This window comes from Chelon labrosus (genome assembly GCF_963514085.1).
Source record: "Chelon labrosus genome assembly, chromosome: 1".
Taxonomy (NCBI): domain Eukaryota; kingdom Metazoa; phylum Chordata; class Actinopteri; order Mugiliformes; family Mugilidae; genus Chelon; species Chelon labrosus.
In genome coordinates this window covers 15269297-15281932 of record NC_140337.1, presented here as the reverse complement: position 1 = coordinate 15281932, position 12636 = coordinate 15269297, and the positions used below count along the sequence as shown (strand labels likewise).

At 41.1% G+C, this 12636-nt stretch overlaps 1 protein-coding gene across 1 annotated transcript; it reads left to right on the top strand.

Moving 5' to 3' along the window:
* Nucleotides 1-776: 776 nt before the first annotated feature.
* Nucleotides 777-4766, top strand: lgi2a (leucine-rich repeat LGI family, member 2a). Its single transcript, XM_084553292.1, is given in 9 exon segments — nt 777-986; nt 988-1200; nt 1413-1484; nt 2104-2175; nt 2993-3064; nt 3193-3264; nt 3370-3539; nt 3696-3860; nt 3940-4766. Coding segments are annotated over 9 exon segments (1713 nt in total). The 5' UTR covers nt 777-927; the 3' UTR covers nt 4758-4766.
* Nucleotides 4767-12636: the final 7870 nt, after the last annotated feature.

Below are 12636 nucleotides of genomic sequence, written 5' to 3'. Positions count from 1 at the left end.
ATGAAGATCTGATGATCTTGGAGGATTCTTGTTGAATCAAACTGCATCCTCTTGGATTGATTGGGTCATTTCAACTGGATTTGCAGCGGCACGCCACCAAGCCAGAGACATAGGCACCCAGCACCTTTATTTATGTTTTCCCTGAGGTCCTTAGAGAGTTCTTAAGATCATGACATGGGGACAACAAATTGATTCTAGATGTCAGTGGTTTAAATTAAGTCCTTAATAATGCTTATAGCATGGCTCTGGTTCAATTAGGATCAAATGTTTTCTTGTCCACATGACTGACTGTCTTCTGCGTGGCTTGTTTCTGTCTACCATCTGAGCAGCGTGCGTCGCTACAGAGGCGCTGTCCATGGTGCTGCAGTTATGCGCCTCTGAGCTTCTTCGTATATGAAGAAGAGGCAATCTATACCTTATACTCTTTTTCCTGACATTAGGTAATGGCGCACGTAGCAGCCAAAATGATTTGACTTGATAAAGAGACCTTTAGATGATGTGTCGTTTGAACAAGCCTGTATTATATCAGAGAAATAAACAACTTATTGTCATAATTTGCAAATGCACACGCGTGCTCAACTTAAAATCGAAATGTAGTTTTTTTAAATCAGTGCATGGGTGAAAACGCGCCCTTCAGATAGTAGATTTCAATAAAGGTAAGAATTTATGCATGGCTTCTTTTTTTAAAGGAAGCCTAAATGAAACGTGCAGGTTATTAAGTCGGATGTGGCAACGACTCGCTGCGTAATAATGCGTTAATTTTTCATACACATATATATATTTATTTATTATTATTTTTTCGATGACTGGTGCATGGTTGTTTAACCAACAGTTTCCCGACTGGAGCCTTGACTTAATAAATAATGAAAGTGGACGGAGCGGAGCTGCAGCTGATTTGCTGATGTCAGGGAGCCAGTGCAGCATTTCATGGTGCAGGGTGTAAACGCGCGGTGCCATCTGCCTCGATCGGTGCTCTCGGCAAAAAAAAAAAAACCTCACACATGCGAGCCCGGCAAGAAAGATGCTGCCAACTCTCAAGATCTGGGCATTGTTTTCCGTGTCGCTGTGCTACCTGTCTCAGCCGGGTCATCTGAAAAGGGTTTTCCGATGTCCTTCAACATGCAGCTGCTCCAAGGAGTCTATCATTTGCGTCGGGTCCTCCTATATCCCGAGGATTACCCCCAACGAGATCAGCTCTTTGTGAGTAGCTATGTTTTTTAATAAAAATATATGTTCCATACAACATGCACGGCTGAATTGCAAGATTAGAATTTATTTCTAATTGCCCCTAGCTCTATTTTTGCATCCACAACCTGATACTGAGAGACAGTGCAGACCGTCCATTCCTGGACTTGCTGCACTTTTCAGCATTTTCTTGCTTTATGTTCTTATGTTCTGCTTCTATCTTTCAGGAGCATCGTCAATGGGACTTTCACAGAGGTCAAAGAGGCGATGTTTTCTCACATGCCGTCTCTCCAGCTATTGTAAGAGCACTTAAACTGCCTCTGTGTACCTTAATTAATGGACTGACCTTGTAGTTAAGGCTCTTATTAGGACTGTTACAAACTTATTTTAAATGTTTAAAAATGTGTTTTTAACATTCATGCCTCAAACTGCAGCTTAATAGTGGCGTGACAGGCGCACACCACTTATTATACATAAATAATAAGAGGCTTTCATGTCACTGAAGCATATCCAGTAACTAACTTTCAGTTGCAGTATGTCCGTTGGTGCACCTTAAAGCTATTTAGCGGGGAAGGCTTTTAAAGAGGGCTGGACACCTGGAAATAAATAATGGAAGTCCTGTGTTGAGCTTTCAGCGCTGCCTCGTACCATACTGTACTTACCGGGGGCCATCAATCTACTTTGTTACTCCACCAGTGACAGCTGTAATGTCAGCATCAACAAAGGCGTGGCAGATGCAGAGCATTTGAGCAAAATCGTAACAGGGCTGAGGGCATTTGGCTGTGTTGTGGTTGCTTAATTGATTGTGCTGTTGCTAAGCAAGCTACGGCTGAAAGATTTCTTCTATTTTTTTTCATAAAGCAGTGCATTGTCCTGGCTGTTAACAGTGTTAATATCTGCTTTATTTTCCCGTTCCAGGCTTCTGAACTCCAATTCTCTAACGACTATAAGGGATGATGCATTCTCAGGCCTTCCACATCTGGAGTACCTGTAAGTTCTTGTGTTTTTATTGAGCATAGGCACGAAGACGAGGACAGTGAGTGGCTGCACAGCCTTTGCTGTACCTGGATAAAACTGCACACTTTAACAAATAGACTTAGGAGTGAGGTAATATGGTTTGATGCTGACACTTTCAGAAACTAATAATAGCAGACGAGTGCATTTGCATTTCTTCACTTGCAGTATCCGTACAGTAGAGGCACATAGTTCAACCAGAACTGTGTAAATAACAAAATAAACCAAACATTTCACCCCAACTAAACCACAAATAAATCATGGTTGATGAGCCGTGTCGTAACCACAAGCTCCATAATTCCATTTCAATGCAGGTGATATGATCATCTTCCTTCCACAATTGCCTTAGGGTAGAAGTTACGAAAGTGTTATTATTATTATTACACCAGAAGCTGTGCACACACAGAATGCTTGGCATTTAAGTACCAACATCTTCCTATCACTGCTGAGAAAGCTAATGGCCAGGTAACTTATTGTCGGAAACGGGAACCTGAGCGCATTTGAAGGCAGCATGAAACAGGTGCTGGACTTTGTTCATATTGCTGCGGTCAAATGGGATTTCGTTTATTTTGTTCACAAGAAGAGCCCTTATGATCCCCCCCGTATTCATGATTTCACAACTGGAAATTTTGTTACCACTTGACCACCAAGCATTTTCTTGTACTCAACTTCCCATGTCGTAACCACAAGCTCACGGGTTCCTTTAGAGGTTGCTAATTTTTGATGTTTGATGGTGAAGTGATGCACTAAACTGATCATAAACTGTATTGTGTTTTTTTATTTTTCTTCACAGGTTCATTGAGAGTAATAAGATAGAGACTGCGTCTAAATACGCCTTCAGAGGACTCAGGGACTTGTCTCACTTGTATGTTCCAGTGACGGAAATATATGACACTTACTTCCGCACAATATACTGAATATACACTTGCAATAGAAGTATGATCGTCTCATGAAGTCAAATGTCTTGCGTTTATTCATTGCGGCTGTTTCTAGGTCTTTGGCAAACAACAAAATCAAAGCCTTGCCCCGGGACCTCTTCATTGACCTGGAGTCGCTGATAGAGCTGTACGTTTGTCACTATGTGGTTGGGAACATCCTCTGTTTTTCCTGTTCATCCAGTGTGCTATAGTTTGTTCCTCAGCAATAACATGCAGGCCTCCTTCTGCTCAGGGATTTGAGAGGCAATGCCTTTGAGTGTGACTGCAGAGCCAAGTGGCTCATGATGTGGTTGAAGAGCACTAACGCCACAGTGTCGGATGTCGTGTGTGCTGGACCGGAGGACATGAAGGACAAGCGCCTCAATGATATGAACAGTCTGCACAATGAGTGCACCTCGACGGGTGAGAAACACCTGAGCCAGCTGGCCTTACCTCAACTCTAACTGCCATCAATATATCAGCCGACCCAGCTGACTCACTCTAAGAGGTGTAAAGGTTACTTTTCTGGTGTGGCTCTGCTTGTATTATTCAATCAGCACATGATGTACCTTTCCACAGATTTCGTCCTCCATCAGTCCGTGGCATCCGAGTCTTTATCCATCGACACATTCAGCTATAAGGATGACGTCTACGTGACTATTGCTGCTCCCAGCACAGAGAGCTGTATGGTGTTCCAGTGGGACCACATAGAAATGAACTTCAGGACTTACGATAATATCACAGGTAAGACGACGCCTCAAGCCTCAGAATGTCTTAGTTGGGTTTCACTTTCATGTCACTGTTCTGTGTCCCTGCCCTTCAGGTCAGTCCATTGTGGGTTGCAAGTCAGTTGTCATCCTGGATGAGGTGTTTATCATTGTCGCTCAGCTCTTTGGCGGTTCCCACATCTACAAGTTTGATGATGACCAAAGCCGGTTCAATAAGTTCCAGGACATTGAGGTGTCCAAGATCTCCAAACCCAACGACATCGAGGTGTTCCAGATCGGCTCTGACTGGTTCTTTGTGATTGCGGACAGCTCGAAAGCGGGCCTGTCCACCCTCTACAAGTGGAACGATAATGGCTTTTATTCGTACCAGCCGCTGCATGAGTGGTACCGCGACACGGATGCGGAGTTCTTGAACCTGGACGGGAAGGCTCACCTTATTCTGGCAAGCCGCTCTCAGGTTCCTGTGATTTACCAGTGGAGCCGGAACAGCCAGAAGTTTGTCCTGCAGGGCGAGATCCCCAACATGGAGGATGTAGTCGCTGTGAAACACTTCCGGATCAAGGAGGAACTCTACCTGGCCCTGACGCGCTACATTGGCGACTCCAAAATTCTGCGCTGGGGCGCCAAGCTGTTTGCAGAGATCCAGGCCTTGCCCTCACGAGGCTCCATGATTCTCCAGCCCTTCTCTTTCAAGGAGCGCTACTATCTGGCTCTGGGGAGTGACTACACCTTCTCACAGATCTACCTGTGGGACGATGAAAAGAAACTCTTCGACCGCTTCAAGGAGGTGTACATCCAAGCGCCGCGCTCCTTCACCGTGGTTTCCACCGACCGCAGGGACTTCATTTTTTCCTCTAGCTTCAAGGGAAACACACAGATCTTTGAGCACATCATCATTGACCTGAGCTTGTGAGGGGCTGTGCCTTATTGTCCCTCCTGCAATCAAATGTCTTCCACTAGAACGATGCATTTGTGAAGGGAAAAGAAAGGACTAGAGTTTGTGAACTGTAAAAATATCAATTCCGACATTATTTTCTTTTTTTCCTTTCTCACAAATTAGAGCTGGGTTATGTAGTGTCTTGACTATTTCTCAATGGCCTTGTCCTATTACCTGTTCTCAGACTTTCAGAGGCTCTACCCAGTGCTAGTATTCTTTTAGAAATTCAGCCGACATCTGCGTAGAAGAACAAGGAATTTAATTTGATCTATTTGGATGTACAGCTTTTCTGTTTAATATCCCTATACTAATAGTTTTATAACCCCAAATTGATAGCCCGAGTTTGTTTTACTCTGAAAAGGGGCAACTGAGGATGTAACAGGCATGTCTGCCGCTTACCTCATGTCCTCATACCTTGTGGTAATGTACAGTATGATGCCTTATCAGCGCTGGGGTTTTGTGCTCTGATGGGCCCACAGTGCCTCCCTCTGGCCGTGATAAAGTATCACACCCCTCTGCTTTTTCTATACAGGGACTGTCTTGAAAGCACAAACCTTTAATTTATCTTTTCTGAGAAATTAGAGCGTAGTTGTTTAGTGGAAATGTTAACGTAGGTGCTATAGATCATTCTGCGTACAGGAAAAAGAAACAAACAGGTGAAATATTCAGGACTGAATATGCCACCTTAAACACAAACACGTGAATGGAGAATTCCCGTTTAGATACAACTTTTAGATCGGAGGTACCATGAGTGGAAAAGTAGGTAGAAGCTCTTTTTATTGATGTAACGCAAAGGAAATGTGCTGAGGCGATGTCAGGGAACTAAAAATTCTTAAATTAAAGTTGTTGGGCTCGCAACATGATTTAACTTTTTACTAAAAAAAGGCTCCTCGCAGCTGAAGTCAGTGGCCTCATGAACAAATCTGATAAAAGGACATGGTGTTTTTTCTTTTTAGTCGAGAAGCAAAGGAAATTAAATGTAAATATGTCCACTCGAGTCGAGAGGCGTTTTCTTTTCGTTTTTGGTTCATTCTGTTCTGTGAAAATACTGAATGTTGACTAGCTACAAAATATGTACATAAACAGAGGACTGCAGATCCACTACCTGTTCTGAACTGATCTTTGCACTTACTTAGAAAAATCAACTTTACTGCAGCTTGCAAGAGCATGACATTAAAAGAAAAAAAAGGTGTTTGCCAAATTCTTTTTAGAGAAACTCAACAGTCTAAAAGTGCTTCTATTCATTGAGTGAATGGCATTGCAAAAAAATAAAAAATAAAATAAAAGTAAAAATACTGGAATATGCAAGCTTTACAATTCTTTTTTTATGATTTTGTTTTAAGCATACTGAATGTTATTCTTAAAATATACTGTAAAGTTGAGTATTCAAATAAATGTCTAGAAATATGATTGTAAGACGTGTTTTATCATCCATTGGTCATTAGGATGATTGTAGCTGATTTTCTTTACCTTGCCAAAAGCTGAGGACACACTACAGGATTTGTTTTTTTTACCAGATTTTACCCACAATTCCCAGTTGGGCAAAGTCTGCACCAGTCTGCAGTCTGGGGACAGTCAGCATGTGCAGGTGGTACAAAAATCTGTTAGTGTGTGAGAGGCACAGACCTGACACGATCTCAGTCGCAGTCAGTCAAACACATGGGACATAGGACAGGAAGTAGCAGCAACAAAAGCGAACAGCGAGAGCGGGAGAGTGGCGACAAAGCGAGCCAGGACCATAGAAATGGATGAGAGGTCAATCAAGTCGTGGCAGGAACACAAGTGCCTATATAATGTAAGTTGCTGTGCAGACCACATGTGTGATCCCCAGGCTTTTGGTCGTCATGCAAAATCTGCTGAAGCCAGTCTCTAAGTGTGTACTCCTAGTCTTTTCAAAATCTGTAAAGACTGTGAAAGTTGTGCAGTGTCAGCTTTACACAGGACTTACTGGTGTGCACAGTAACACAGAAACACAGACAAGCAAACTTCTTCTGCTTCTCTACTTGTAACACATGTCTGCACGTGTCTCCAGGGTCTTGTCTCCGTCCTTGTCTTTTAACTCGAAGTAATTTACTTCCTCGTGTTTCCTCAGTAAATGCTCATTCTGCATTCCCACTTGATCTCTGCTGATTAGAGTTTAAGGGGCTATACTACTCTAAATATAGTATACAAATAAAACTGATACTACTTTTTATTATCATTACTGTTGTGATAATTGAAACACTGAGTGTGCCAAACTCCATCTGCTGCAGGTAATGACCCCCTTCAAAGAAACCAAACTATCCCTTTAAATTAACTCCGTTATGATGAAGCGAACTGGGATCTCATTGCTGCACAAATTCGTATTCTTATGTTTAAAATAATAACTAAATTAAAAAGTATCTTCACTGTCAGATTGAAGTTAAAACAGGAAATAGCAGATTAGATTGAACAGGACAGGGCAAACAAAGCAAACAATAATCCTCTGCCAAACCTTATTTTTAGTGAAGTCCAATAACAGTACAGAAAGTGCAGGAAGTACTGTAATGTTGGGAGGAGCAGAGAGAGACAGAAACAGAGACAGATGAAGAATAACGGAAAGAAAATACAAGAACATGCTGAAGAAAATGTTAAATTATTTGTAGTCCCGCAACTTGTTCTCTTGAGTATTTGTGTCTAAATCAAGTTCTCAGTCGGCTTTTCTCAACAAACGGCATGTTGTAATTTTATTTATTTATTTATTTATTTTACATACACAGCTTGTTTGGTTGAAGGAGTTTCTGCTGTGTTTGTGCTTCTCCTTAACGTTCCGCGTTCACGCTTCGTTTATTGATTAGCTTTATGAATTCCAGCCAGAATAAACGAAATGTCCCTCATGGAGTTGTAGTCTTTAGGACAAACTACAAACTGAAAGGTAACGTCAGGAGCACAGTTATGAAATGTAGAAAACAAAACGAAATGAAAAACTAATTGACAAAATGATAAATACGTATTACTAAAGCCAATTAAGCCCACTCTGTAACACCAGTTCATGATTTATTGTTGAACTAAAAGGTTAGTAAAGTACAAAAACGCACGGTTTATGGTTTATGTGAAGTTACTGTGTATGTATATACTCCAAACAGCCATAACATTATGACCTGGTCATCTTAGATTTAAAGATGGCAAATAAATCCATCATGATCACAATTATAATAACAATTATAATAACAGGACTTTGTTTCTTCTCAGGTAATCTGAAGCAGAGAAATGAATATCATCACACAGACAGCGACAGTGACAGAATTCCCCCCAAGTGACAGAAACACATCCAGTAATACATTGTGTAATTAATGACAACCTTGAGACGCTCAATGTTAATGAACTTTACTCCTGCAAAGAGTGGGGGGATTGTTTCACTCCACTGACTGCTGCAGTTGCAAGTCACAACTATGACATTTTTACATACCTTTTGCATCAGGGTGCAGACCCATAGAATTCCAGCCATTTTCCATGGAAGTAATCACCACACCACTGCAAACTGCTGCCCACCATGACAGGGAAATGTCATAAAAATGCTTCTCTCTGCTGGTGCATTGGTAACACTGCTACCTATAAGTCACCCTGATCATCTGATTTACAACAGCAAAATAGCTGAGATGATTCATAACTTGGCATCCAAAGGAAATGAATTATGCTCCAAATGCAAATATTTTGTCGATATGGAAATCGCTGTGCAAAAGGAAAATTTAACAGTGACATGCTATGAAAGCATCCTCAATTCCATTTGACCATGACTGAAAGGCCCTTCACTGTTATTGGCCTGGCTAAAGAAAAATACAATCAGGGAAGTATTAAATGGTTAAAGAAGACAAAGAATGTGAATACCTACATTGCAGGTGCAGTCAGTAGATTCCCAAAGATCCCTAAGACATAATTAATGAATGCACTTGATAGTTTATATGCAGTTTTCTGCACTATGGAAGACATACCAAATAAGCAAGCACAAGATATTATTCCCCATCTCGTGGAAGAACTTTGACTGCCGGCGCAGCCAGAGTTCGCAACTCATTCGTTAGCTGTTCTACAAACATTGTACGCAGAGGCGTCACTAGGTTTTGAGGACGGGGGGGCTTAGCCCCAAGAAGATGCACACGATGTGAGCAAACAAGCGCGCAAGCACAAAACAGCAAAGACTGAGAAATGATTTATTAGTTATTAGGAGTTATTTATTATCAGTCTGTTTTTTTTTTTTTTAATACAGTACAACAATAAACAAAGGTTTGCACAGTAGCAGAATGTTTACAGCATTAACAAGAAAAAAATGGGTACAATTGCAAGTTGTCCACCCACCAAGCATCAAAGAATGCCGTCTGTTTTTAAGGTCACGCTGTTGTGACTCAGTCACCCCAAATATATGGTAAAGAGAGTGCACACTGAACTCTATAAATAACCAGGACCTTCACAGTGCATTTCAGACCAACTAGCTAGCTAAGTAGCATCGTTCTTTTACAGCTGGAATGTAACTTTTGACCCAAAACAAGGTAAGACAGGTAAGACAGGTAAGACGTGCGCAGAGATTGTCTGTAGTGTGTAAGCCAGGTTTTTATTTGTCAAACATGGAGCATTTCATTAATTACATGGGACTTTCTGCTGTTAGCTGGGCGCTGGAGCTAACTAATTGTCACTACCAGCAGTGATGAATACCTACTATACTGAAAAACTCTATTATATCCATTTGCGCATCCATCCATCCATCCATTCATGTTCTTCTCCTAATGGTGTTCTGTTCGGTTCTGTGTGGCTGCGGGTACCGAGCCGCAAGCAAGGTCGCAGGGAAAACGTGGACTGGAATTTCAGCAATGTGGGCGTTCTGAACAAGTGGAATGGATTGATAACAAGGTACCAAAGGGGCTCTCTCTACCGTACACTACGAAGTGAAGGGAAACTGACAAATATATCATCACATTTAAGTCCTAAATGACAGGTTATACGATTATTTATTTAAACTTATATGCTGGCCGCTTTATATTGAATTTGTCGGCATTTTTTTGTTAAAAAAATAAAAATAAATTTAATAAAACAACACCAAAGTATTTAGGGGGGCTTAAGAATATTTTAGGGGGGGATTCAGCCTACAGCCAACAGGCCTAACGACGCCACTGATTCAGGAGACGGGTTCCCCCTCTTTTGCAAAAGAACTGCAGATGGAACCGAAGGCTGTCCTACGGGATGGCCAGTCACCCAGTCCTATCGTCCATGTTCACTCGTGGGATCCTGCCGACAACGGCAAATTGTTGTGGGAAAAAACTGGTCATACACGAGAGATGTTTCCTTGTCTAAATGTTTTTTACAGATTGCAATCTGGAGAGACACTTCCAACAGGTTCAAGGATTGATGTCTGTATCACTGCCTTCTTCCTGCATGCACACAACCTATAAACGTCTCCCCCTCAGACTGCGGAAGTGTGCGCCTGTGTGGGTGAAGAGTAACGGAAAGAAAAGACAAGAAGAGCAAGTTGCCTTTTGACGACTTTCAATCATGCCATTCTGCAAGTCATTATTTTCATGCTTTTATAGCAGCCGAGCTTCAACACAGTAAGTTACGTTTTACTATTTTAATATGGTACATCAAATGTATTGCGACACATTTAGTTTTTTCATTTTTAGCGAGTGTTGCCGTTAAGTTTATACATTAGGTTTGTTTCCCGTTTTGAATGAGGAAGTGCAAATTCTAAATGACGAGGGCGAGATGTGGAAGTAACGTTAGTTTCTTCTGTACAGAGTGAAATTAGTCTCAAAACGGTCACAAATGCGTATTCCGTGATCCACACGTGAAACATGACATTCACAAATGCATAGAAGGATTTTTATGTTGGGCTTGTATGATTGTATTACAGATTCACAAATCTGATCGTTCAACTTCACAAAGCTCATCCTTTTCGTTTTCAAAAGACTTCCCGTGCTAACAAGTGTCTAACCGTGTCTAGGCTGCGCACTACCCTTGCAACGGGAGTTGCAAAAACCCTATTGTTTTTGTACTTTCCGTGTCTTTCCTCTCATGAAATCATGCCTAAACATGCACGAAAAGTCCTGAAAATTTGCAGATGCCTTAGTTCGCCCGAAAATTTTAATGTATAAGGGCCTTGAGCACAGGCGTGGCAAAATGGCTCTGTAGCACCATCTTCGGACCATCTCCTGAAGCCCATTGCATCTAAAAATCTGGAAATATGTCACATATATGTAACATCCCAGGACGCACAAAAAAGTCAGTTGGAGCCATATTCTAAACCCAACAGGAAGTCTGTTATTTTGATAAAACAGTGAAAGTTGGACAAACCTTTGGATGTCTTGGTTGCCCTCAGGCTTGATGCCTTATCAGATTGACTTCAAAATTTGGAAATAGGTTGTCGAAAGATAGACAAAGGAACCTGACATAAGTTTTTGACTTTGCGTCGAAGTGGCGTGGGTGTTCTGGCCCCTCAAAGTTTCATGACGTGCCATGAAATATGAAGTTGCATTAAACGTGCTGTAATTCAGTCAAAAACTGCATCAAACTTTACAGTATTGTTAATGGTCCCTAACTGCACACATCCATATGTCAATATTCATACAATTATTGTAGCGCCAGCTATTATGAACAGGAAATGTCTGATTTTATATTGTGTTTGTAGTGTGACCTGCTGTTAATGTCAGGGTGATTGGATTCTCTTCAAATTTTATCAGGACAGACTAATGGCCATCATGATGACTTACTGCGAAACTTGTGAGTTTTCGTTAACATTTGTGCCTGTTCTGGTTGTGAAAGTGAAATGATTCACTGTCTTACTAATTCCATCATTATTTCAAGTAGTGTGCTACTTTGTCCAGCAGATGGAGTCATTCTCTCTGTTGGCTGTCTGTCAGTGTGTGTTGGTTAACCTGTAATAGTTGATGAAGCTATTTTAACGTACTTTGATGAGAATAATTATACAATTATTGTAGTGCCACCTATTGTCTTATTTTGTAGTGTGACCTGATGTTGCTGTCAGGGTGATTGGATTCACTTCAAATATTGACAGTCCAGCAGATAGAGCCAGGGCCAGAGAGGGACTCATTTTCATCCCTGGAGTTTCATGCCTCAGACCGGCCCACTTTAGATCATGACCTATTATATTAAAATAATGTAATTATAACTTTACATGTTAAGCCTACAATAGCGCACTGTTCTCTAAAGCCTTGTAATTCTGTGTATGTTTTCTAAAATAATTCCAATTCAGTGGAAGTAATGGTTGCTTCACAATGTGGATTTATTCTAAATAATTCTAAATCTCCCCTTTTTCAAGTCAAAAATTCAAGTCAGTTTCATTATTGTAGTGCTGAATCATCTATCATCATCAATTATCTCAGGGCATTTATCATATAGAGCAGGGCTACACCATACTCTTCATTATATTAATTCTAATAATATTCACTTAATAAGCAATCCTACCTGCACACTCTGGACCTGTGGGCTCATGGCTGGTGCTTGGTGATGCATCATGCATCTGAGGGGCTACAAGACCAGTTATGTACTATTATTTAAATTATGTAATGCTAGGTTAGACAGGCTATATGTTACAACGTCACGCAATTCATTGACTTGATAGGCTAATTAATTAACTTGAACAGTGCAGGTAAAGTTGCATTTTGTTCAACATCTTGTCTTACCCGTTTCATCGTCTTCATTGGTTGTTTCAGACAGCGAGCATGTTTTATTGAAAAAGCTGCCGATTTTTGCACATTTGGCTGCATCTGTCTCCAGTGCTTTTCTCTTTTTAATTCTCGCTTTTTCTGCGCCACCCTTGCTCTTTTTATTTTCCATTTTGCAAACACCTTTGCACTTCTGGGGCTGGAGCCAGGCTCCAAACACCACTGAC